General features: G+C 38.9%; 2 protein-coding genes across 5 annotated transcripts in view; one reads left to right on the top strand and one right to left on the bottom strand.

Moving 5' to 3' along the window:
- Positions 1-401: 401 nt before the first annotated feature.
- On the top strand, positions 402-27,077 carry GFRAL (GDNF family receptor alpha like). 2 transcript variants are annotated; one of them, XM_015859232.3, is made up of 10 exons: positions 402-602; positions 4,266-4,400; positions 10,475-10,627; positions 12,147-12,575; positions 13,241-13,297; positions 13,909-14,233; positions 16,756-17,015; positions 18,824-18,919; positions 24,515-24,596; positions 25,572-27,077. In XM_015859232.3, exons 1-10 carry the CDS (start codon positions 581-583, stop codon positions 25,657-25,659), a joined length of 1,647 nt encoding a protein of 548 aa, XP_015714718.1. In that variant the 5' UTR covers positions 402-580; the 3' UTR covers positions 25,660-27,077. The 2 variants fall into 2 exon arrangements, with proteins under 2 accessions (XP_015714718.1, XP_032299512.1); XM_032443621.2 differs by lacking the exon at positions 24,515-24,596 and having other exon boundaries at positions 404-602.
- The window catches only part of HMGCLL1 (3-hydroxy-3-methylglutaryl-CoA lyase like 1), a 94,833-nt gene continuing 74,598 nt past the window's right edge, over positions 7,586-27,820 (bottom strand). The window contains exon 10 of one of the 3 annotated variants that reach the window (XM_085543847.1): positions 7,586-9,536. In XM_085543847.1, the coding sequence (XP_085399973.1) occupies positions 9,524-9,536 (13 nt within the window). In that variant the 3' untranslated portion in view covers positions 7,586-9,523. Of the gene's footprint in view, positions 9,537-20,018; positions 20,152-27,820 lie in introns of those variants that run through there. The other 2 variants (XM_015859229.3, XM_085543846.1) reach the window with 2 other exon arrangements.

Here is a 27,820-nt window from a genome sequence, read left to right as displayed (position 1 = left end):
GTTCTCCTCAATAGACCATGAATCAGTCCTACATCTGAGATGAAAACAGTCAAAATCACTTCTTAAGTGCACTGAAAAGTGCTTACAGAAGATGGTCAAACGTGGCAACAGTTAAAAAAAAAACTGAATGTTTGAACAGGTATCTCAGAAGGGATCATAGAAAGCAGCCAAAGCGACGCTCTGTTTGTTCCTCCTGAAATCCAGTGCTAGCTAAGTACAGGAGGAATGACAAATTGCATGATAAACGCCTAAGAACTACCTCTCACCTAGAGGCGGTCCAGCTCAACTGCTACAGCAAAAAGACAAATGAGAAGGGTATAACAAACGCAGAAAGGGAAGCTCTGGGCGTGGAGAGAGGCTTGGGCTGCTCCCTCCCTAAGGAGGTGGGAAGAGGAAGGCACGAAGTCTTCCCGGGCGGGCTATCAACTCTGCCTCCCCAGCCGCTGCCGGGGCCCCGCTCACCCGCGTCCGTCCCCGCGCCGGGCCGGGCGGGCGCTGTCCCCACTCCGGGTGCTGAAGGGGCGGCGCCTCACGGCACCTGCCGTTGCTCGGCACGAAGCTGCACCGCCTGCCGCCGGTCATGGACGCGCTGCCCTGCCTCGGTAAGTGAGCGGGCGGCGGGGGGATGAGGCTCCGCCAGGAGGACCCTTCCTTTGGCGAGACGCTGGGGTGAGCAGACACCTGGAGGTGGTTTGTACCGGTGTGTGATATCCAGGCCTTGTAGCTTGGGCTTCTTCATCCTAGACTGAGCCAGAGGTAAGGCAGGGAAGCACCGCCAGCACTGATAATAAGTTGAGCTGGTGAGATCTACAAATGGGATGTTTTTTTGTAAATAAACAGTCACTTGTTTGCTAATGGGATAGTGTTCAGAGCTGGCAGTGTTATGTGGGTAATTATTGACATGTTCCCCCTTGAGAGTGAGTGGATAAAAATAGGAAAAAGCTGGTAGAAAAAGAACTGGTAGAAGTGAGTATGAGACAAGTTTTCTTTTTATTTCTTCTTTCCTCTTTTCCTACTCTGTACTTTTTTAATACATGCTGCTCCTCTTGTTACCATCTCACTACCCAAAACTTCCACTCCACTGGTAAAACATTCCATAGCAATTTCTACCTAGGATTTTATTTGAATAAAGCTATCCTTTTTCACATCTGTACCCCTGACAACAGCTACTGTTCGCTTTTCTCCTTTGGAGCTTGCTATCTTTCTACTCTTGCTGCTGGGTAAGAAGACGCAGCTCGAGAAATCTGAGTTTCCTGTTCATTATTATCTAGCAGATAATCATTCTTTAATCTTGGAAGAAAGATCATAATTCCCCTGTGCCTTAGCTGCTAATCTGGACGATGACAATGTCCATTTTCCCCCTTTCTCTTTAGACATAAATTTCTTTAAATAATAAATAAATAAATACTTTACACTTGTGCAAAGAGATAACTGTAGAAGTTTAAATTTTAGTGCCTTTGTGTCAAACTATATCACTTTAAAGCTTTTAGTTCAAAGCATCTTTTAGATGCCCTGAACTTTCCTAATAGCAAACCAGTTTTGAGTACTCCAAACACCAGAGTAAATAAAGAGAGTGATTAAAGTAAAGGCCATCAGTTCATGCAATTGTGCTTAAACTGGAGTATATTGGATCCTAAAATCATAGGCCAGTCTGCTTTGTATCGGCTTGACATTGAATGCCCTCTGTGTGTTGCTGAGGAAATAAAAGATCATAGTGTATCATTAGATCCCAGTGCATAAGTACCTAAAGCATATTTGAATACTCACCCAGCAAAGCAGCCTTTCTTAAGATGTTCCTGGATATATAATTTTTCACTGCCTACATATACAAACCATTTTCACCTGTAGAAGATTATACCATGTAGCTACTTTTTCTGTCACCTCAGTAAACAGTGAGTAACTTCACATTTCAGAAGAATCCTTTACAACCAACCCTTGGAATTGCATTTTGTGGCAATGAGACAAAAATTATTCCTTTGCATGGGCCAGTTTGACATTTTTCAGCATTGACTGCCGAAGTTGCTTCTGTCAGTCTTTGAGGCTGACTAGGAGAAGAAGCCTACATGAGTGTTTCAGGCTTTAAATGATTGATCTCACAATCAGCTCAACATAGATCTGAGAAATGGGAGGATTATGGACAAGTAGGAAAGGATAAGCACTAACTTCACTCTCTTATGATGAGTGCACATGGCCTCTTCTGTTTCTCTGCAGCACACTAAATGCTATTGCACTTATTAAATATAAAGTCATAAATGTTACACAGCATCCTTATCAATGTGTCTCAAGGAATGTGTTCCATACAATAGTATCATTATATAAAGTTAAACAACATTTACAGAAGGGATAGCACCATCTCTAAATAGTAGGAGCTCTTTGAAATTATTAAGATCTATATTTGGTTTCTTGTTTCTCAAATGCATCATTTGAAACACTTAATTTCTCTGAATAATAGCTTGACAAGTACAGAGAGAATAGTTCATCCCTCCTGCAGTTCGTATGTAAGGATTTAAAGAGAGATGAAAACTCCTCAAATTCCACATAAACTTGACTGAACGTCATAAAAAATGACATAGCTCAAAGAATCAACAATCAAAGAAAACTCTCAGCACGTGTTCAGCAGCTAGTTTGATGAAACCTTAAGTAAGTGTCTGAAACTTAATTTTACATCAAATATACATGGCTACAAATTATAGGTTATGTTACTATGGAAATGTTGATGAGAGGTCTAACCCCCAACTGGTTTGTCTCCTCATAGCAAAGCAATCTTATTTTCTACAGATAAGCCAGAGGTGGTGCTGAGTTAAAATTCTTTACCTTGAAAACTTTGTATCAGTCTTTTATAAATTCTAGAACTTTCTAATGCAATCAACACTGCCTTTAGGTTCAGTGCTCTCAGGGAAATAGATAAAGAGACAAACATGGGGATTGCTTTCAAGATGATGATTTGCAAAATAAAATCAAAGACACTGAATAGGAGTCTATTATCTAACACTTATAGAGCTGTCAGATCTCTTGTATCTTCTATTCATAGGAATTCCTGTGTAGCCTGCAGTTTCATTAAATTGCAATCAAATAAAGTGATACATCCTCTGAATGTCATACTCAGTCTTCCTTTCTGTACTTTATTGTGGCCCTCAGAACTCCAGTCATTTCTATATATCTGTAGACTGATGTCATATGTAGCTATGGCTGATGTCATAATACTGGAGTAAAAACAATATGAAATAAGCCACACTGCAACTGTGAAAATTCTGAAGCTTTCAGCTGTAAAACTGAGGAAAATCTTTGTTCTAATCATAGAATCATAGAATCAGTCAGGTTGGAAAAGACCTTAAAGATCATCAAATCCAACCACAATCCAACCATACCACCCTAACTAACAACCCTCCACTAAATCATGTTCTTGAGCACCACATCCAAACTGTTTTTAAACACATCTGGGGAGGGTGACTCAACCACCTCCCTGGGCAGCCTATTCCAGTGCTTAACAACCCTTTCTGTATAGAAGTGTTTCCTGATCTCCAACCTAAACTTACCCTGGCACAATTTGAGGTCATTTCCCCTCATCCTGTCACCTGTCACCAGTGAGAAGAAACCAACCCCACTCTTGCTGTAAGCACCGTTCAGATATTGGAAGAGAGCAATAAGGTCTTTCCTCAGCCCCCTTTTCCTCAGACTAAATAGCCCCAGTTCCTTCAGTCTCTCCTCACAGGGCATATTCTCCAAGCCCTTCACAAGCCTTGTTGCCCTTCTTTGGACCTGCTCTAGCACCTCCACATTCCTTCTGTACTGAGGTGACCAAAACTGAACACAGTACTCGAGGTGAGGCCTCACCAGTGCTGAGTAGAGGGGCAGGATGACTTCCCTAGTCCTGCTCACCACACCATTCCTGATACAAGTCAGGATGCCATTGGCCTTCTTGGCCACCTGGGCACACTGCTGGCTCGTATTCAGCCAACTATCAGCACACCAAGGTCCCTTTCCATCAAGCAGCTTTCCAGCCACTCCCCCCAAGCTTGTAGGGTTGCCTGGGGTTGTCATGACCAAAATGCAAGGCCCAGTACCTGGCCCTATCGAAACTCATACAGTTAAGCTTGGCTCATCAATTCAGTCTGTCCAGGTCCCTCTGTAGTGCCCTTCTCCCCCAACAAAAAAGTAAATTAGTAGATCATTTTAAAATACAGTAAATTGTATTGTTCTAATCTAACTGCCAGTGAGAAAAGACAATACTTGTGTTAAACAGTCATTATATTCTGTTTTTACAGTGCTGCTCATGTACTTCACAAGTACATGCACTGCCCAGACTACTGATTGCCCACGCTTCAGTAAGCAATGTATGAATGTCGCAAATGGGTGTGATAGTGTCTGGACTATTGTTGAAGATATCTGCAATATTTCAGGTAATTCTTTATGGTATATACTTTGTCATTTTGAATAGCTGAGTTGTTGTACTTTCATAGTGTGTCATAATATTGCTGTGGTAAATGACTGAAATCAGTGACATTCCAAAGAGCAAATGGTAGCAGCAGGCAGGTGATATTTGAAATCCTTGACTATGACCAATACTATGTATCTTAACTAACAGTGCTGATGTCCCTTAAATAAGGTGGTAAATGCAATGTCAGAGTCTGAGCCAACTCAGCAAATGTGAATTCAGGGGAAATTATTATCTTGTGGGATTATGATAAATGTTTTACAGCATGCAACTGGAATAAGATTTCAACCTTTTTCTCTGTAATTCAGAGTTGATTTCGTATCATAACCAAAACAGTGGGGTAGTCTGCTAGAGTAATTTTTAATACCATATTACAATGAGAAGCAAATCAAATAAAGCATTCCTCAAAGAAAGTTGTGATATAGGAAGGTATATTGTCTTTTTTCAGTGAAAATAGTACCTATGTGTCTGAGTGATTCACTTCCAGGGAGTGATGGTACACTAAATTGCAGGTTAAGAATGTGACTAATCCTCCTTGAATTGTTTAACACATTCTTACATAAAAGAAAGCAGATCAGTCTCTCGCTCTCTCTTTACTGCAATTCCAGTGTTTGGTGCATCATTTCCATCATCTCCAAGCGAAATATGATTATGTTCTGAGTGGGAGAAGAACAGGTATATGTCTGACCTAAAACTCATCTTAATCTCAGTTGTGGAAAATGTTGCTTTCTCCAGAAACCTATTGTCTTCTTGAACAAACCATGTAAAAGTCCTTGGGTATCAGTCACCACCTCTCACTTTTTTTTGGTAACCTAAATGTTTATGTAAAGGTTTAAAGAGCTCACCATTAAATATTAAGTATTCACCATGTTGCTGACTCAGTCCATTCCAGGTACCATACTAAAATGCAGCAATCCAGACACAGACACTTGCCATTAGCATAGTCCATACCTTGGTCTTATTCATAGATTCAGCCAAAAGGATTTACATATTTAACTGCCATTTCTAGCAACTTAATTCTATAAGGCAGGTTCTTGATCACTGGGAATCACCAAAGTATTTAAATCTCCATGGAAATGCTCCTTCTCCTTATACTGACACAGCTTGAACAAAACCAGTCACATCCTGATTCCACAGAGCTTCAAGTGCAGCAGAATTCATGAAGTGAACATCCCTCTGTTTTTTCTGGCTTCAGAGTCCACCCTCATGCTTGGTCTGTGTAAGATGCCAGGCAGAAGAAGACACTCTCTGACTTCACACCTGCAGTGTGAGCTACTTGAATGATCCCGCTGCCAGATTTGTTGCAGAGATTTGCACCCAGGTGTCCCAGGTCACAGGCAGTATTTAAAATAATTAGAGCAGCAAGTCATCTGTTAGCTCCTTCTCAGTGTGTCCTGTTCCAGATACACATCTGCTTTGCACAGAATGGCCAAGAACAGACAGAGTAAATGAAAAATACATGATATCCTAATGGCTACAACAGTCCCCAGAGGAAATGGGTTTCATCTCGTGCTCTGTTGAGTTTTTAAATATTTTATGTGCATTTTCAAAAATTGGTATTTGAAGAAAAGTGTTAGAATATGCTGTACTTTCAGGATCAAGACAGTGAGCTAAAGATGAACTGTCTAGACCCACACCTCTTCCTCAAATTGGAAAATGAATTTGCATCTTTCACATCACTCACAAAGGCATTAGCACCAAGGTCACTTGGCCTAAAGGCCAGGATTTACACTGTAGCTTTCATCACAGCCAGGTGAGGTGAACCAGCTTGATCAGTTCTCTGGAACCCCCTTTAGATTTTTTGAATGTTTCCATGTAATACTATTTCCCTCACTTATTCTCCTGTGTACTTATTCACCGATATTAATGGCATATAACTGGGCCAGAGAACCCTTCTGAAAATAAACTCTTCCTGTGATTGCTTGTTTGGTTTTGCGTTTGTATATTTCCTTAGGATAATGGCTTTTGGCAAGGACTCTTTGGTATTGCAGAACACTCAAATTATGTCTAGGACAAATTATTCTAAATGTGGTTATTATGTGCCATGACCTCAGAGGGTGTGAACCCAAAGTCAGACACTGATGGTATCTCTAAGAGAGCCCACTGGAACAGCAACAGAAAACTTAAATAACAACATTATTTCTGAGAACATTATACTACCTGTCAAGAGTACTCCACGTGTGCAAGAGAAAAAACTTAGTGGCTGAGCTGTGTGAATGGAAAGAGTCTCTTCAGTGTTGAGCACAAGCATGTTAGTTAAAGACAATAGGCAATGGGGTAAACACTGCTTTTACTAGGTTCTTTATGAAAACCTAAATACAAATGATTATATTGCTCCTGTTCTGTGTTACAAGTTCAGCAGTTCAGTCACTCAGGAGACAACCTCCAAGTTAAATGCACGCATTATCAACTTTTGCTCTCCAGAGCAAGACTGGGGACACTCAACCTAAGTGACTTCTTTCTCAGTCACTCTGTCCATCTCTGCTTCTCTACTACGAAAGCTTTTTCAGAATCTCAATTCATAGTCTTCTGAGACAAACCCTTCTTCTATTTTCTTTTCTTTTGCATTACTGTGAAAAATAAAAAGGGATCAAAATGTCCATGAGTCAGTTTCCAAGTCAGGATGGAAAAGATTAAAATATTCAATTTTGATTTTGAAAATTTTGAATCCAAAATCTTTGCTTTGAAAATACCAAAAATGTTTCAGCATTGCAGAATGTAGATTTTTAAGTTTCATTTGTTGTAGTTTTTTTTTCTTTTATTTCACTGAAGTGGGGAAAAAAAAAAAAAAAAAAAAAAAAAAAGACATTTCTGAGCATACTTGTTTACTGAGTTTACTTTTCTTAGACTAAATAGAATCAGTGAGGCTGGAAAGGTTCTCTGCAGATTTAGGGCAAGACCTATGGTCAAGTAGGGCTGGTTATAAGATGTCTTCCAGGAGTGTGTCCAATTGGATTTTTGATATCTCCAAACAGGGAGCTCCACAACCTTTCTGGGCAACCTCTTCTTCTGTTTGACCACCCCTACAGTAAAAACAGTTTTTTTCCTGATCTTTAAATGGAGTTTTTTGAACTTCTCTTGGTGCCTTTTTGTTCTGTCACTGGGTTGGTCTTGTCTGATTCATCTTCCTTTCAGTTGGTTTTTTTTTTTGCATGAATATGTGTACAGTCAGTACACCCCTGGGCTTTGCTAAACAATCCCATCTTTCTCAGACTCTCTTCATGAAGCTCCAATCCCTTCATCTTATTTGTGGCACTTTGCAGGACACACTTGAGTATGTCCATGTCCCTCCTACATTCAGGAGTCCAGTACAGGGAACACAGTACTTCACACGTGGTTCACTAGTGCTAGAGGGGAAAACCCCCATACTTTCCTCTGCAGTCTTTTGAAGCAATTACCATTGAGATGACTGGATTGCTGACCATGCAAGAAGAGAGATTATCACCCTGGAACTGTAAGCTTCTGTTTTGTCACGCTTTTATCTGTGCTCACGTGTACATAAATTATGTACATATAAATAAATCAGACAATGAGGAATGGCTGCCAAGTATGAGGTCAGAGAACATTTTTTTTGTAAATGCCTTGGTAGCATTTGTATAAGCTAAAATTTATTTCCTTGAACTAATGAATGATAAAGCAAAATAATTGAAAACCAGCAATAAAATATTTTCTGCTGTTCATCACAGCTGAATCAACAGAGTGTACAAACAGACAAATGCTGATAATAGGTTATTTCTACACAGCTTTCAAGAGGCCAGGCAAGGGGTAAATCTGATATGCTTCCTGATTCTATTAATGGTCTTCCTAAGTTCATAGCCCTACAACCTACATCCCATTCCCTACTGCAGTAATTCAGCAGTGTTTGTAGGACACAGAGACAGAAGTGTGGCTGGTGTCATGAACGTGGATGAGCTAAGTGAGGCTGGGAAGCCTGCATGAAATATAATGTGATTTGAGTTTCTTCTTTCTTCCCAGCTCCACCCTGGTGTTGAATAAGGCACATGCGGGCTTCGGGATGTGACGCGTTAGGCCCTTCCCCTTGCGATAAGGATCAGTGACGTGTGCAGCCCTAGTAGGCGTGCACGAAAGGCATAGAATATATAAGTGCATGTCAGCTTCAATAAATCACCATTTTGCTGTTCATCTTATTGGTGTCACCTCAGCGATTGGCCAAACTGCGGTCTCCCAGGGAAGTCGAACAACTGAAGTCAACACCCTGGAAGTGTCCTTAAGCCCATGAGAAAAACAGTCATAAATTTTGTAAATTAACAACTTTTTACAAAAGCTGATATTTGTTCTTTATCCACAACTGAAATTTGTCTTCCTGAAGTTGTATCCTGAAATTCTTTTATTATTCCTTTCTTATTTCACAGAATAGAATATCCTCCTACTTGCCTCAACGTGTCTCCGTAGTCCCCATGTCACCATGTACTTTCCTCCTTATCATTACTGTCAGAGAGTGTTCTATGCCCACACCCTTCCATAGCTTCTATTAGACCTCCTGAGTTCCTTGGCTACTAGGAAGAGAAAGAAACACGAGAGATAAAGACCAGGGCTATTCTCTACATCATAGAATCATAGACTCACAGAATCATAGAATCATAATCACAGCCTGGTTTGAGTTAGAAGGGACCTTAAAGCCCCTTCATGTCCAACTGCCTGCCATGGGCAGGGTTGCTACTCACTATATCAGGCTGCCCAGGGCCCATCCAACCTGGCCTTGAAAGCCTCTAGGGATGGGGCTTACACTGCTGCTAGAAGTGGAGAAGGCAAGTTGATATAGGATGGAGATATCAAGGCAAGCCAAGGCACCATAACTTTACCGAGACAAGAGATGAAGTGGAAGTAGAGGCTGGGAGGTCATCTGTGATAGATTGCAAAATCCCCCTGGAGCAGTGCACGTTTTCATGGATCCCCAAACCCTCCTTAGTCTGTAATGGTAAATGGAGAAAGTGCAGTGCAGGCACTATTTGAAAAAGCATTCAGGGGTGGTAGGATGGGGACGTACACCATTGTGAAGTTAATTCTCATTCCTTCAGGCTCTTCTTCCTCTTGCACTCCTTCATCTCAGCTGCTTTCTGCTGCCATTCATGTCAGTAACCTGTAAATGACATTAAAGCTGTAATCACATTACAGTTGTCAGCAGTCGTGGTGACAGAAGGCACCACTCACCTAGAAAGCAGCAACGCAGGCAGCCAGGCACCACTGCTGACAGAGCACAGACAGGAGCTATAAGCAGTTTGTCGGTTAAAACAGATCTTCATGCTGCCCCATGACCAGTCTGAATCTCATGAGCCCTATATATGTATGCCTTACCCTACATATGGCAAAATAACTAATATGCATGAAGTAAAGAGAGGGGAATGTGCTGATCTGGGGAGCTGTGTGCCTGCTTTCACAAAACAGAACATGGCTTTCACATTATAAAACTTTAAAAAATGGTAATAAATTGTTTCCTGTGTAACTTTCTTAACCAACTTGAAGCTTTCACAAGCATTAATGAATGCACTTGTAAAACCATTTAGTCTGTAAAGCAGAGGGCTAACTGATTTATTTTGACTCATGCTCCTGAGTGGCCTCAGATCCCAGTTATGCTCCTCCTCTATTCCCCTCCCCTGCAGGTATTTCTATCATCAAGCTCCAGCACAGTGATATGTGCTGGCTTACCTCACTGTGAACATAGTCCCTTAAATGAACTCCTCTTTAAGCCAAAAGTGCACTAATTCTGTTCAATTCCCATCAAAAGTAATCATTTTAACATTTTATGTACCTTGGAAAAGCGAGCAGAAACAGACATTCCTGGCAGCAGGTCAAGCCGAATAAAAGAAGGCAATATTGTACCCACATCTTTATTACACTGCTTTGAATATTATTTAGAATTTGTAAATTATGTCAGGTTTTCAAGGAAAACGAGGTTTGAGCCGTCTTCTTGTGGCAAAACATATTATTTTTGTGCTTCAATTGAATTGCTCTATGTAACCATATCCCTTAAGCGTTCATAAGCATTAACAGCATTATAATTTTAACTGTGTGTTCCAGATAATAGATGCAAGGCAGAAGATGCAATTGGCTGTAATAGAATCATCCAGGCACTGGCTGACAAATATCCAGAATTCAAAAACTGTGTCTGCACTCTAGATGGTCCCTGCAGCATCACAGCTACACTCAGGAATCGATGCAGTGTTGACAAAGGTAGTAGTTAAATGGGAAATGTTAATTGCGAAGAAGAAAAAATATAACTCTGTAGCCCTCATTTTAACTAGATTCAGGTTTATTTGTGTATTTCTCAGTCCTTACAATTCACACACAATCCCAATTTAGTTGTCTTTTGTCTTTTCTATGATATTAACACTTCAGAGTGCACACGAAAACAATGCTTTATAATAAACAAAATTAGTAAGAGGCATGTGAGGAATTAAAATGGTTTTGCAAACCCTTCCTCCATGCACTGGGAAGCAAGAGTGAAAACACTGTGTGTGCTGAGGTCTCCTCATTGCCTTGGATCTGTGTTACCCACATCTAGCCCTTGTGAATGGGAGTGAAAGTGAGTGGCTTGCCCCACTGTGCTGTTATGTCATTTTGCATCTTCACTGCATCTACGTGGTGTGGGGAACACTAAGACTGCCTTCACAATTAGCTTAACAACAAAGCTATACTTAACACACAGAAAGGTTCCTTTTTAGAACTCCATTGTAATCAAGGGGCCCAGTTCCTTCTAGTTCATTTTGCATTGTTCTGAGAACTAGAAAATCTGTTTCTATAACTGAGAAATTCTTGGTGCGTGTCAGGCTGGCAGCTCCACACCCAATTTAATGATTAATAAATCTGACATGAGAGCAGTAAAATCAGCTGGAGAACGAGAATCTGGAAAGTAAGCCCTGAGGTTGATTCACTGCTCTGATTCATCTGATCCATCACTCGCTGCTGACATCAATGAGTGTATATCACACACACACTAGTAGAATATATGTCTTGATTCCAGAGGAAATAATAACATCCTGATCTGAAACATGAATAGTGGGTAGCTAAATCCTTATGTTCATGTCACTGGACCACTTGATTTTGCTTTTAGCAAAAGAATTACTTGTGTTGTGTGTTTTTTGTTGTTTTCTTTTTGGGGGGGTGGGGGTCAGGGGAGCGGGGTGGGGGGAGGGGGAGAAGGGGAGGGGAAGGGGAGACACCTCTCCTCCCCTCTCCTCTCCTCTCCTCTCCTCTCCTCTCCTCTCCTCTCCTCTCCTCTCCTCTCCTCTCCTCTCCTCTCCTCTCCTCTCCTCTCCTCTCCTCTCCTCTCCTCTCCTCTCCTCTCCTCTCCTCTCCTCTCCTCTCCTCTCCTCTCCTCTCCTCTCCTCTCCTCTCCTCTCCTCTCCTCTCCTCTCCTCTCCCCCTCTTCTTATTAAAATAATTAATCTGTCGTATGTGCAATCTGCAGGTGGATAAAATTATGTGACATTAATTCCTAATCCCTTTATGCTGTAATTGCAGTGAGTGGCATTTGGAAACTGAATTGTTAAACTAGACTATACATTATACAGATACTAGGAATGAAAACAATATAATATTCTGCAAGAATCTGAAATTATTTTGTATATATTCATACAGCTGAATTTAGTCATGTCACAACTAGGACCATCTCATTCATTTTTCTGCAATTTTGTGTGAGCTGATGTTGCAACTTCTATTCTGGTTTGTTTTTGCTTACTTGTTTGCACAGAGTATTTGGAAAGTTCCTCAAGATCTGATGCTGACCTGAGTCTTAGGCATCTCAGAAAGCCCCAAAGCCAAAGACACCCCAACGAATCAGAGAAGGACTGCAACATTGCAAAAAGATTCTGCCAAGAGGATCCCTACTGTTCTTCAGTGTATAAGAGCTTCCAGCGAGCATGCAGGGCAGAGGCAGCAAAATGTAGCATGGGCAGCCAAGAATGTTTGTCAGCATGGAATGAACTGAGGAAAACAGTGTTGGGAGAGTGCAAGTGCTCAGAGCCACTTCAAAGGAGATGCCTTAAAATATGGAAAAGAATATTTAGCAACCCTTGTTTGCAATACTCTCAAGGGATCCAAGATTCCATAGCTAGTGAAAATGGTGATGAAGATGATGATGATGGTGATGATCATAATAAAAATCAGGACACTGACACAGGTTGGTGCTATTCTGGGAATCAGAACACATAGGGAGTGTGTCTGTGAAAAAAGTAAAATAAGAACCTTCTTAAACCATTGCAGTTTACTATTGGAGACAGGATAGTTTTAAGAGGCTTATTTAGATGCAAATGCATAACTGGAAAGCAAAACAAAAGCCTGAGTGAAAACACTATTTTCTTTCACTGGTAACTCCTGACCCTAATCAGCCTCTTTTAGCACTACACTATAGCTAAAAACAAACAAACAAAAACCAAACAAGTTTTCTAAAAACAAGAATTCTCTGTCTGCATTGACTTCAAGCCTTCTGAGTTGTAAAAACTGTGTGTATACAGACGAATATGTTAAGGCCATTGGCCTTATTTATTCACAATAACACTGATTTTATTCCGAGCTGAGCATCTCTACAAGCTCTCCTTCATTTCACAGCACGTGTAATTATGTATCAACGACCATTAAGTCTATGAATATATGTAACAGTGCTTTTAGGGTTTGTTAAAAGCTGGCAAATCCTGACTGATCACTGAGCTGAGCTATTTTATTCTTGTTTATTTTTTACTACCAGTACTATCTCAGCAAAACAGACAATGCTTAAAAATTGAAAACTAAGCTAAGACATGGTTTATCTCCTCTGTTCATATGTATATCCATATGTTTCTGTTTTAGACCACATTAGTTTGGAAACAAAGTTACAATGGAGTTTATCATCTCTCTCCAAGCAAGGTATGAATTTATTTCTGGATCCTAGTAACCCGTTCTAGCTCTGCTCTTGAATAATTTGCATTTTATCTCCAGATGAAAATGAATAGTTTTCATTCAGATTAATGAAGAGCAAGGAGTCAGTAGAACCCTGATATTTTAGTTAAACTACTGGATAGATGAGAATCCACAAATGATAGGTAACAGTCCTGTTTCTGTTATATTTATAGAAGCAAAACTTACCCCATAGCGCTTTTAGGGTTAGAAAAAAACTATATAGCTTTGGAAGGCTTATAGCACAGCCTGAACTAGATTTAAAACAGTAGTACTGAAGATGTCAGCATTTTTAAGTATCCATTAGTCAGTAGCTCCTGGAAGCTATTGAATACTCTGAAGAAATTTCTATCTCTCACTTTCTTCTTCCTCACTTATCTGGTAGGGCAGGAACTTACAAGGGGGTTGTATGTGAGAGACAAGCGGTGGAAGGGTGGAATATGAGGACAACAAAATGAGCATAGGAGAGGCAATGGCTTGGAGCTTTGGGAAGTCTAACTTGCTTTTAAAGGTAATAATGCAGGCAGGCTGACTACCAATCATGACGTGAAAAGGGTTTTTAAAATCATTATTCTTTTTAGCATATACAGCTAACAGATCCTGTTTGGATGTGAACATGGACTGTGTTGAAGATGAAGTATGTAACAAACAGTTGTCCCTGTACCTAAAGGTCTGTTCAAATAAGAAGTGCAACATGGAAGAATGCCAGGCAGCAATGAGGTTCTTCTATCACAACATGCCTTTTGAAGTTGCCCAAATGATGGCATTTTGTGATTGCATCCAGCCTGATGAATCCTGCCACAGTGCCAAAGAACTTCTTCATGGCAAGCCCTGTGCAATTACTTCATCTCCACTCCCATCATGTCTAAGAGTAATTCACATGTGTGAGGAAAATGAATTGTGCAGGTAAGTAGAATAAAGATTACTTTTCCTAATCTCGCCCAGTTGTGTGCCTGTGAATAATGATTTGATCAAATAATTTTTGTACTTCTCATCTATGGCAAAATGATTTTCAGCACTACATAAATTCTGTATCATCTCTTGTGTTTGACATTTCTAAAAGTCATACTTTACGGATACAAACAGCAGAGAATTGCCACCTTTAATCTTTGATCTTTACATCTTAGTTATCAGTTTTAGAACACAGTTTTCACACACCACCTTCCCACCAAGTGCTTTTCACCCCTTTGACTTACTCTTGCGTGATAACTATAGGCATCTAGAGACACAAACTGTCTTCACACAAACTCAAATAGAAGGGGCCTTTAAATCACCTACTGTTAGAAGTGCATTGAATATTTAAAATATTTAGAGGAATCAGATATAGGCAGAGAACATTTTACTAGGCTATAAATAGCACATTATTAGGTTTGATTAGGATAATTTACCCAATTACCCAGTCAAAAAGTTAGGTTATCTATCCCTTGGCACAGACAGCAATTCTTTGAAGTCTAGTCTGAAAAGAGTCTACAAAGCAGCAGGATCCACTTGGACATTCATCATAGATGTCTGCACTGAATCTGGAAATTCAATAAGTAATCCCACAAGCAAACCACAAACATTCATTTTCAGACAGGTCTTGGATCATCAGTGGCCTTTTCTTCTGCCTGTTTCATGACTCTTAACACCATTTCAGCTAGACAAACTATTCTGTGAGGTATTTTCATTACCACTTTCTTTAGATAACACCTGCCAGTCTGCTCCTTTGCCCCCTATCAGCTTTAACAAACTATGCAGCAGTCTGGGAGAAGTTTGTTTGGTTAAAGTAATTACGTCTTCCACCTTAGCATCTCACCCTTTGGATCCAATTGCTGTGTGACTAACTTGGCCCTTCATAAAACTTTCATATTCTTTTATTCTCAGATATACATGGGAAAAAAAAAAAAAAAAACAAAACAAAAAAACTGCCCTGAGACATGTACAGACCACCAAAGTCATGAAGAGGAACACAGTTTTCAGATTTTATTTTAGAAAATATGCAACAGGATTAGTCCATATACGCATTTCTATTTAATTGACACCATTTGGGGATGGTCAATTGGCTTGCATTGATTTTCAATGTAGTCTCTGATTCTCTTGTGGATTTCACCTCAATTTCACCTCAAAACTGTGTTTAATTTTACTCTTGGTAAGCAAAGCAGGAGACCGAGAGACACTTTCTGTTCTGTGCAGGCCACTCAGATTTACGTCAGTGGGAAATGCCCTTTTTTATGTCAGGAAGAATTGGGCTATGAGTGTAAGTCTGTGTATGTGCATGTGTACACATGCAATGCCATAATGGACACTTGCTGAATTACCCATTATTTTGGGAGCATTAATGTTTCCTGGCACTGACAATAAGTGGACATAATTAGCAAAATTATTCTGTGAATTATGGCTAGCCGTATCTATAAATCTGAAGGTGGACAAAAATAATTCCATTAGCACAGAGGTGGCATCTGCCTTGAAGCCTTTGCTGTTGTCATGAAAATATTTACAATACGGTCCTAGCTGGACTTACAGCTTATAAGTAAGTCCACATTTTTCTACGTGACTCACTTTTAATAATTACACAATACCAATAGTAAATCAATAGCCTAATGTCATGACTAATGAAGGAATATTTTAAGGTACTACAGTACATGACACAATGGTTTACCTAACTGGTCTGCTAAGATTTAATGTAAGTGATAAACTGGTTTCCAGTCAATATCTACAGATTCCTTAATTAATCTTTAACTAGATTTCTTTTTGGTCATTACAAAAAGCACTAAATATTAATTTTGTTCTACTCCAAGAGCAAATATACTAAAATAATTTAAGTTTATAGAGCTGGAAAACAAATTAATTCTTCACATAACTTCTCTTCACTGTCAATTAATACTAAGGGCAAATATTTGCAGTGAAATTTTTTCTCCAGATCCTTGGACATTTTGTATCTTGTTAGCTTTCTATCTGGAATTTGTGGTTGATTGGCTGGCTTTTAGCACTGCATGCAGATTATTTTATTTCAATTAAATTCAGTATTTTTTTTCTTATCATGTTGCCCGACAGGCTCATCCCTTAGAAAGGTTCCTCTTCTGTTTTCATTCTGGTGATTGGCTTTACCCCTCTGCCTACATTTTCTCCCTGAGGGTCTGGGACTGCTGACATTCACAATGATTTTTGCTGGACATTTGGAAAAGAACACACAGGTGCTGATTTGGGGTACAACTGATTGATTACAAAAACTTTCTGAGTAATGGCATTATTTTAAGTTACAACTTTGCAGTGTCACTGAAACCAAGAACGTACAAATCAGAGCAGAATTTATGCCAGCTATTGCTGAATATTTTGATTTTTAAGGCTTACACGGCACTTCAAGAATGCACTCTCTTTTTATGATCATCCTTAACTAACTATGTGAAATCAGTTTCAAAACCATCATCGTACACTTCTTTTTCTGGCAGGAAAAAATACAAAACTTTTTGGGCCAAATGTTGGAGACACGTCACCAAAGAATGCTATGATGATGAAGCTTGTCTTGAAACTTTAATCAAAGACGACATGCCCTGTTCTGCAACTGCTGATTGCAAAGCAGCCTACATCAGCAACTGGGGCACAGTGCTGCGTGTGGAATGCACCTGTCAGAATTCACCACCAGCAGAACAGTCGCTGTGCAAGCTCTTCCATCACATGCTTCACAGCACATCCTGCTTCAGTCAGTTACGTGAGTAACAGATGATACTTTAAAGAATAATTAATTTAAAATCTTAAATTAAATGCTAACTTGCAGCAAATCTTAACTGTATCTCAGCTAAAATACTATGGATTTTGCCAAGATTCGTATCTGCAGGTTTTTAATCCAAATTGAAACACAAACTGCATGTGCAAGTTGTTTTCTCTGGTTGTAGGCAATATTTTATACTAGTAATAAATCGGCTACAAGCCTCACTACACTAATTTTCCAGCTGGAATAACAATAAAAAAACAATGTTGGGGGTGAATAATATTATGCAGATTAGAAAAGCTTCCGAGCCTTTTTGTCACTGACTTAATATTGTACTGTGGCACATCATTAGAACAATCAATATTGTACATATCTCGTACATAGAACATAATATGCATTATGTTTTTATGTTTTGTTTCATTCATTTTCTTCTTAGAGTCTAAACTTTAGCCCACATAAAACTGTAACTTGGCTAACAAACATTTAGGAAATGATTTAGTAAATGTTAACCTTACAAATGACTGGTATCTTAGACACAGTTTAACTGTGTTGTGAAGCTTCATAAAAAGAATTAATGATCTGCTACCTTCACGTGGTTACTTAACAGTAATGAGAAAGAATACAAACCTAAACTGAGAGTTCTCTAGCTTCAACTTCTGAGCACAGTTCTTGTTTGTGTTAGAAACTGGGACACAAAAGGCAATGCAATAAATTCTGTTTTTTTCAGGAGAAGAATTCATTTGTTTTTCTATACAGTGGCACAGAATGATGCAGGCCAGGATGTACTAAATATCAAACTCCTTGCTAAGACCTTCTTTAGGACTCAATCATTAGTGCAATGAATGGCAACAAGCAAGAGAATATCAGTGTTTTCATATGGGTCAGGAGAGTGCTTTTGAAGCAATTCCCTTGTTTGTCCTCACATACTGTGCCGTGGGTTACATCCCAGAGTAGTTTAGGAGAAGATGAACTGGACTCCCACAGCCTAAAACTGAAGCTGAATGTTCACCTATTACATCAGCTACTGGCCATGCCATCTGTGGACCAGAACTAAGACCTGACTACCCTCTCCACAAAAACACATAATGTGGCACTCATATCTATTACACGAGCTTGCTGATGCATCTATATGTAATTATATATTCACATGGTAGCCTGGGAGAAGTTATTATTTCCATAGATTTCAGTAAAAAGGAATGATGATGTCATAGTTCCATCCAACTTACTTTTAAAAACAAAGTAACTGCAGAAATGATGCACTTAAGCTTAGACAATCAGTACAATCAGACAATTCAGCCTGGCAAAAGTTTAAAATTGCAATACCAGCTCCTCTGACAAAGTAATTCCATAACACTGTTAGATTTGAGACTGTGCTGGCAATGAGTTTGCTGATGAACGTTTTTTATTTGTTTGTTTGCTCCATGACTGCATCTAATGGTCCAAACTAACTCTGTTAGTTGCTCTTTACGTAGCAAGAAAAAAGATGATTATCATATTAGAATAATAAAATAATTGCTCGTCAGGTTTTGCCATTCACTGAAGCAGTCTCAGAATAAAAGTATTTTTGTGAAGGGAACTTTCCTAACGTAATTGGGATTAAAGGCAGAAGCTTGCTTGTTCCTGCGGTGCAATGAATATTCTGCTAGTCAGTCAAAAGCTGGGGATCCAAAGGCTTTGGCTAAGTAAAGGATTGGTACTATAGCTGCCTTTCTAAATTCTGAGGCTCTTATCAAAACACTAAGTAATAATATTTGTTTACATTATTATTTAGAAGTAATCATTTAAATTAATACATTTCCAATCTTCAGGTCAAATTTCAGTTAAGAAAGGTTTTCATTGGCTGAATACAGAAATACCAGGAGAAAAGCTTTCCAGAACACAACTGCATTCATCTTCAATTGATGGTAAGTTTGAGAGAATCACTTTGCAATTTTAATAGAAGCACTATTGAAATTTCCCTTGTGTTACAGAGAAGAGTAAAGATTACCTCCCTTGAGTGGGTTCAGGAAGGTGAGCTTTACCTGTTTCACTCTCAATCAACATTACTTGGAAAAATCTTTCTAATTGCTTTCCTTATATAACCTCAAAATACAGATAACAAGGCTACCCCAATTACTTTGATAACTGGTTTTGAAACAGATAGTTCACAATCACTATACTATAACTGGGGACAATTATGCTATTAAGCCCACCATAGTCTGACTCCCCATACAGTCATTAAAGAAGCAGTAGAATTGTAGAATCATAGAATCTCCTAAGTTGGAAAGGACCCACAAGGATCATCAAGTCCAACTCATATAGAATCAATAGTAATCATAATACGTAAAATAATTGATTAGCTTTGATGTCACACCTTCTTCTCTCCTAACTTTCTTGACTATTTGTGCCATACTAGTTACAGAGAAATTATGAAGATTATTACAGATATTTTGAAGATAATTATAATTAATATATAATTATTGAAGATAATTACACTCCATCAGCTATTGTCTTCTCATGCAACAGCAGGGACTGCAATTGTGGATCATGATATCTCATGGGTTGAAAAGCAGTATCTGCCTTTCTTTCTATGCATTTACAGTAAGCAACTAAGTGACATAAAAGATATTGATTTAATAAACACATTTTCTCATACCTGAAAGAATATTAATTTTATATTTCCTTTTAAAGGACACCATTACAGAGTAAGAATACAAAAAGTTCAATGCACAAATAGTGTCTGTAATGTGAAACACTTGTTCTACCTTGCATAGGGCAGACTGCAGTAATCTAGGTATTACTACAAATTAGTTCCTTTTATACAAGAAATGTTCACACTGAACACCTTTAACAGTAAAAAAATAATTCAAGCTTCACATACAATACAAAATAAAGAATATTTCACCAAGTCTACCCTTCAGCTTTTGCTGAAGTGGCCAACTTGGGAAGTATAAATATAGACTGGTAGGAACAGGATTCCTGAGGCAAATGTCATGAATAATTGAGCATTCCACTGTAATTTTAGCATAAAATCTCTTTGCTGTATCCTGGAAGTGTTGGCTTTTTTTTGCCAACTACAGGGGGAGACTGAATCTCCAGCTGGCTGGAACTAGACTTTAGAGGTTAAGTAATGAATGTTGCAATGGAAGAGATCCTCCTGCAAGTGAGAAAATGTAAAATGTGAGCTATGTCACCCCAGTGACCAGTTCTAAATGCAGACCCCTTCACTGGGTAGAATGCAATGTGGATTTCCCTCAAAGAATTAGATAAATATTTGCAAAGTGTAGGCTGCACCCAGTTAATTCTGCTCCCGCTGAAATCTGAACACGTTCCAAAAACTCATCCTTGAACTCTAACAGAATTTTGGATGGCCTTAGAAAAATAAAAAGAATGCTGATCAGCCTGAAAGATAAAATAAAGTATTCCTCCTATTGGAGCTGTCATGTGCACTAGCTGGGAACTCTCTAAGCGATATATGTCTCATAGGAAGCCAGGTCAAGGAGAAGAATTTGATTTTAGGATATCCACCTGATGATAAAAACCATATTGCAAATTATTTCATAAATCCCACTGCCAAAAATATATCCCTATACCCTGAATGTATATGCTAGTAAATGTGTATTACTCTGTCTGCAAAGGGAGTAATCGTCTTTACAAAGTATTTATCTTTATTGAAATCAAATCCCAAGAAGAATCCCATGGTGCAGATGCAAAATGGTTAAGTTGTCAAATACGGCCTTTTGAGTGTCCGAAGATATTAAAGAATATGTTCTGAACTCAGAATACTGGAGATAACATTTGCCTGTGTGTTGTCCATAGCTCAAAATCTCAGAAGAGTTCTTTACTTAACTTGCATGAAATAAAAAGATCTTTCACAAATTCAAATTAATGTCTGTCTGTAGATGAGCGAGCTAAGAAAGAAACTCAGTCTTTATTCAACTATCCCTTATTTCTTTATCTCAAAAAAGTTACTGCTCAAAAACAGTTCAAAAAACTTTTCTGTTTTATACAGTAGTACTGCACATCTTTGGATAATTGAATAATTTTTAATAAAAGGAGTGCTTCATAGTAAATAATAAATATAGGCATAATAGAAACATATGCGCAAATGAATATGAACCACTTCATTGGGAATTAAGCCAGATTTGGGTGTAAGCAAAGATGCTTTGGTGTGAATGCAGTAGCCAGATATCTTGGGTCTGACGTAGTTCAAATGCACAACTCCATAACCAAGAGCTAACCATGTGCTGTGGACAAACTGACCCTTGGTGACTGTACAAACACTCATTCCTAGCCTGCAATAAAATTCAACTTATTCCATCTCTTACTGAGAGAAGGAGAATAGTATGCATAAAATGTTGCTGCAGAGAAACTTCTACATAATGTGGAGGCAATGGTAATATTTTACAGCCTGGCATGGCATATGTCAATGATCTTAGCCTCCTAAATTACGTTGTGATATTTGAAAACAGAATTAGATATCAAAAGTACTTTGGCAACCATTGGCCACGTGGCATAAGAGTGAAGATAGAGGTCACCTTTGCTGTTGTGAAAGGGCTCTGTTTAGCTCAGTGAGATCAGACACACAAGAAACTGGCTTGTGCCAGGAATATTGAATCATAGGATATCTCAAGAAGAAGGTGTAAAAGATGAAGTCCCCTGCCTCTCCCCCTTGGTTTGCCATGTAAAAACAGGACTGTTTAAAAGTCTTAACAGGATTTTCATTCACTTACATACCCAGCAAGATACATGACAACCTGTGGGTTGAAACGTCCCAGTTAACACAGTGTGATGTAGGCAGAGGCCTGATTATTTTCAAAGTCAACAAGACTTCTGGAAGCTTAAGTGGGGACAGAATCTTATGTCATAGTACAAAAAACGGGTGACAAAAGCTCTCCAAACTTCAAAAAATGCTGTTATTGCCCACGTAGTTATCCACCTTCTGCCTTGTTTTGAATTAATCCTATGCAAATCATCTCCATGATTTTGCAGATTCAAATAATTTAAAAGATTTCTTCCTACACTTTAATTTGAAAAATGAATCATGCATGAAGATAAGCATTTGCATTCATCAGGGTAGCGCTTTGGAGCTGCAGCATTTTTTGAATGGAAAAAAAAAGCTAGGAATATACAACGCTTCTCTGGTTCTTGTGAGATACAGTAAAATTGGGCATGACCCAAGACTCTTGGAATTAATCTTATTTTCCTCCTAAATTGTAGAGTTATCAGATATTTTCTACCGAGTAGTTTTGCTGTGCTGAGAATCTAGATAAACATGTAATTGGCGGGTTTTATCTATAATTATACTGGATGCTGTGAGAACTGAGATTAGTTCCTCTCCAGCAACATTAATTTGTAAGGTATGAAACACTGTCAGTCTCATTATTTTATAAATGTAGAAGAAAGCCTGCAATGACCTGCAGGTAGCCAAGAAACCTTTGAGCACCAGCCAGAGTTAATTTGTCTAATGAATATTCACAGTCCTCTCACTACATATACATATAGATTTACACAGGTGACTGATCCTACTAATTGTTTCAGCTGATGAGCCCACAGCTGTCCTCTACCAAACTTCATTACTGCAGCATCTGTATTTCTATACAGGCAGGTCCTGCTAGCACTACAGTTGTGTTCCTGAGGTTTGTAGCCCATTCAAGGAAGGGCAGGACATTTGTCCCTAAGCCATGGCAGCCTTGCCATAGACTTGTCCTAAGCTGCTCTACCAAATTCTCGTGAGCAGGAGACAAATTCATAGGATGGTACAGTTCAGTGCCTCACATCATAGCAATGGGAACGTTTTATCTCCACTTATGTCCTTTCACTCTCTGCAGGACTGAGATGAAAACATTTCACAGTTGCATTCTACTGCACTGTGTCTTTACACATCACATGTGCCTTTCAGTCTTCACAGGACACACAGATATTTGCATCCCTTTCCCCATCCGGTCAGATACTCAAACAAGGTCTCTTCTTTTGCACCTCAGTCAGCTGAAGAGAAGCAGTAAGGCAGACAGCTGCTTCTTAGAACCCAGTCATGATGTGACCTATGTACACTGCATTTTTTATTTGCCATCCTGCCAAGAGTAGGGAAGTGTTTGAACTTTTAATCATGTTTTTAATCATTGTGATGTCTGCTGTCCAGTGAAATGTGAACAGGGGCAGAGCATGAGAGCTAAGGTTGTTTACAGACCCACAACTACAAATGGACTTAATTTCAGTCAGTGTTTTTGTTATTTTTTTAGGGTACTGGTTTTTAAGCCTTAAGTCATTGCTAAGATCATACTCAGATAAGAAAAATGGATTCACACAGACCATTGTGTCATACAGGAATTTACATGTGTATTCTGGTAGTTTTCATGGATGGGATTTGGGATGAATAGAGCCAAGATTTCATATCTATATTTCCTAACTCCTCTAGCAGTATTTCATATTTTGAGACCTGGATGGAGACAGATTAACAGTGAAAATTAACATAAAACATTCCTTGCATTTTTAGAGAAGCAGGATGTCTATAAAGAAACACACACCCTAAAACATTTTTAAGAGAAGATAAATAGGCACATCCAAGTATTTAGAAAACAAAGAGTATATAAAATGAAAAAATAAAATGAAGAATTATCACTTCAGTCACAAAACTGTGCCCTCTCCCAGCTTTACAAATTCCCACGCTTCTCAGAAGGCAGGAGAAAATATATGGCTTTTAGCATGATCTCATCGGGAACATCTTGCAACAGGCAAGTAGAAGGGTCCCATTTTCATTCCTGTGCCTCTTGATTTGGGTCCTTTTGTTGTAGAACCTCTGCACATCTTGATGGCATATTCTGGGTTTAGGTTTCCTTCTGAGCCAAATATTTTCCCTTCAGAATATTTGATCAAAAGTGATGCATTCACTCTATCAGGAAAACCAAGTTTCCCCTCTTTTAGAAAACAAAAGTTGAAACAATTCCCAGTTTTTCGACAGTCAGAATTTTTAGCACATAAGCTGCCTAAGTGACTTCTTGGTGAGAAGCCTAAGAGAAAGAGGAAACTCCATGGGCACAGGGCCCAGAAACACAATGTTAGATCCCATTTTACATTAATTTGATTCTAGACTGAGTATTGCTTCACACTGCAATTATGGTAATATGTGAAAAAGTAAAAGAGGCCAAGCAGATATTTAAGAGCCAGATTTCCCCCAATACATCGAATAAAGCTGACATCTTAAAATCAACAGGGAAAATACTCCAAAACACAAATCAGAGTAACAAGCTGTTGCAGTTTCCCTGGGGTAGAGTAAAAGGTAGTGCTACACATGTGAAGTGCTATTGGAGCTGGTATTTACTAGAAGTCTGAAAATGATTTTGCACCAGCTGGTGAAGCAGGAGTAATTCCCACCACTGGCATTCCACCTCCTTTTAATTACTGGCATCAGAACTGATTGCTAATTTAGTGTGCAAATGTATATGTTCCAATTCAGACCTCAAACCTGATTCTTGTCACTGAAGAATGTTTCTTGTCTGCTTTCTGGTTTTGGCTTGTAGGTGACACAGTCTACATTATTGCCTATTCCTCCTGCATAGTTCTCATCATAGGAATAGTCCTGTTGACTCTCCTAAAGATCAGGTAATTTGATAGGAGTATTAATCTTTGGTTCTAGGAAATTGGAAAAGCAGAAAATAAAATGTTTTGATTTAGTTGAAAGTTGGCACTGTGGCTGTCTTCAAAAACAGTCCAGCATGTCCCAGCGATGGAAATAACTGACATTGCGGGTGTCAGTGGGAAGATGTGAAATACGATGCATATCTACAATGCCCTCCATTCATACAGAGATCTCAGGCTTTAAGAGGTTTCATTTCCTGTCCCATGGCAGGGGAAGGTGAAATCCAAATTCAAAAATTCTGCAGGGCTACCTTCCTAGCCCTATAGAAGGCAGAGGAAGTGCAGAAAGGAAATGAGAACATTCAGCATTATAACATATTTAGAAACAGAACTGTGAATGCTGCTATTGTAGTTAATATTCTTGCCAAATACCATTTTTGCTGATAGGATTCTGTAAACATTCCCACACACAGTATGAAAAGCTGCCCATATGCCAGTGCTTGGTAAGAAAACAGAAATGTGCATTCACTTAATCAAATGAACATGGACTTTTCTTAAATGATACATTTTCTTGGACCAAATTAAATGGCCAGATTTCAAGAACTACACTGTCAGATGATAGGTAACAGAACATGATGTAGCAGGAGCTATATATAGTGGGGGGGGATATTGAGTCGAATTTCATTATTAAATTCAGAGGCAGATCAAAGAGGAATCGTGCAGAAAAATGCAAAAGGCAATTCAAGGATATATGGGCACAGAGGCCTTCTCTTTAGGTTTGCAGTTACAGGAATATCAGCATATAAATAAAACTCAGATTTAAAGAATACAGGGGATGGAAGAAAGAACAGCACATTAATAATGGTGAAGGGAATTACTTTATACCACAGAGTTCATCATGAAAAGAGCAGAATTTTGCCACTGATTTCAATTAAGCCAAAGTTCAAACCAAAAGCCATATAGTTTATAGTTAAATACATGCACATTCTTTGTTTTCAGAGCCTGCAGAACAAAACATGAGTCAAGAAGTCCCTCGCCAGATCATTCTTCTGAAACATTTATGGTCCATTATAAAAGTCACAGATGAAGTACTTTGTTGCTTATGCTTTTTAAGGCTACTCTTGAAAGCCAGCCTGTTGTACATATGCGGTAATAAAATATATATTAGAAAACTTACTATAAATTATGGTATTTTGTAGTTGTGCATACAGAAGATTTTTCTATTTATTAACACATTAAAACTTTCACAACCTGGAAAAAAAGAAACATATTTTTGTGTAGATTCATAGATCTGTCCTGAGCTATACATTAGCTATATCCTCAGACTCACATCTGATATTAACGCCATATCAGCACGAGTCTTGCTTTGCAACAAACTGCAAGAGGGGCAAACTGTGGGAGCCACCCTACAGAGGTGAATTCATCAGGCAAAAGGAAAAAAGTCCACTCAGAGACATTTCAGAGAGTAGTTAGAAAGCATGTATGTGGGGGTTTAGTGCTCTAGGTTCCCTCCATGTACCCAGTGGGATATCTATGAGGCAGGTGGCCTGCAGTTTGATTGTGGAGCACTCAGTGAGGTAGAGTGAGATCAGGATTACAGCACCTGTCAGAGTGAAGAGGAATTTAATTGGGTGTCTGGTGGATTTTTTGACCAGTATGTTGTCGTTGAAACCGGTTAATCCTTTCCTTCCAAGATGCTTCAAAAAGAAATGAGAGAACATCGCCAGACTGAAAACAATTTTAGAAAACATTCTATGATCTGAATTCCCAGTGGCAAAAACCATTTGTTGGGGGACAGAGTGAAATGCCTGTTTCTTGAGAGATCAGATACAACCTCTCTCTTCATCTCTGTTTCATATTAATTGTCTCTAGGCCATACTTGAAGTGCCTAATTCTCCTTGTGCACTGTACTGGGAGTCATGATCCCTAACACACTGTTCTGGATCCCACTTTGTGGCGATGAGTTCTGCATTTCTCCTTGTAGCTGAGTCGTTTCACTAGATTTAAGCTTCTGCTTATTAGAGGTTGATTGTCTGTTGTGTTTCTGTAACATTCATGTTCTGGTCAGCACAAGGTAACAGACTAGCATTTCTTGTATTGCTGTCACAAGCAGTGTATGTCTTATCTTTTCATCATAACATCCACCAAATTTTCTAATTAGTTTATACTAAGATGTTAGGAACTCTTCATACGTGTGCTTAGACACAAACTCTCACACACAGGAGCATGTAAAATGCATCTTAAGCTGGGGTAAGCACGTGACTTACTCTGAAAGACCGCAAGATATTGAGTGGATACTGTGTATGTACTATATATGTACTGTGTACTTGTGGAATTTTACGGACATTAGGACTAACTTTAATGCTTAAAGGATATTTCCTCCATTATAATACGTAACATGTGCTTGTATCACAATTCCCTTGATTTATATTTCATAGTGGCACTGTATTCTGTCAATTGTATGTAGACATTAACTATTAAATAAAGGAATCTCTGCTGTGATAATCTGTATTCAGGTATCATGATTAGACTCTAACTACTTCTTGAACAAAGAAGCACTGTGCAGCACAGCACCAACTACACAAATATAGTTCAGTCAGCATTTTATGAAGAGCAGTACCCCCAGTTTTGCCACTTTTGTCCCAGATACGATTAGGAAACACCCAACAATATAATACACCCTGGAGGTCATTTACGCCAAACCCCTGTTAAAGTAGGTTCCCTACAAGAGGTTGCACAGGAAAGTATGTAGGTGGGTCCTGAAGAAGTATTATCTTTTCTAACAGCTTCATCATTAGAAACTTTTTATCTGAAGTGAGACATCTGTATTAAATGCCAGCCAAGGAAAATTAAGTCCATATTTATGTCTCTTTGATGACTCAGTATTCCCAGGTCATTCTGGGAAAGAACATGATTTGTCTCCCTTCCATTGGAGCTGGGACACTGCACAGTAAAGAGATGAAGAACAACCAGGTGAGAGAGAAAACATAAATTTTAGTCTTATTCTCATTTGAAACAGGGAATATTGGATCCCAGTTTTTGTTTTCAATATTGTTTGTGCCGTCTATCTAAAGATTGCTTCAAGTTAAATTTAAGGAGTCTTTGAGACATATCCAGGACTTGGTTCCTTGTGCAGGTCTGAAGATACAAAGCTTAAAATTCAAATCCACATTTCTCTTGTCTTGCCATAGTGAGTCTTGAATTCTCCAAAAGGAAGATTTTCTTCAGCCACCGCACTTGCTTGTGAT

Source organism: Coturnix japonica, chromosome 3 (assembly GCF_054131305.1).
Source record: "Coturnix japonica strain WE chromosome 3, WE-NBRP24, whole genome shotgun sequence".
In the NCBI taxonomy this organism is placed as follows: domain Eukaryota; kingdom Metazoa; phylum Chordata; class Aves; order Galliformes; family Phasianidae; genus Coturnix; species Coturnix japonica.
This window is presented reverse-complemented; position numbering and strand designations above follow the sequence as displayed.

Excerpts from the sequence above, each read along its gene's own strand:
- GFRAL (XM_032443621.2), top strand. The coding sequence starts at position 581 with ATGGACGCGCTGCCCTGCCTCG. Across the intron at positions 12,576-13,240 it reads AAATCAGGACACTGACACAG|ACCACATTAGTTTGGAAACA; the intron begins GTTGGTGCTATT and ends TTTCTGTTTTAG. Across the intron at positions 17,016-18,823 it reads ATCCTGCTTCAGTCAGTTAC|GTCAAATTTCAGTTAAGAAA; the intron begins GTGAGTAACAGA and ends TCCAATCTTCAG.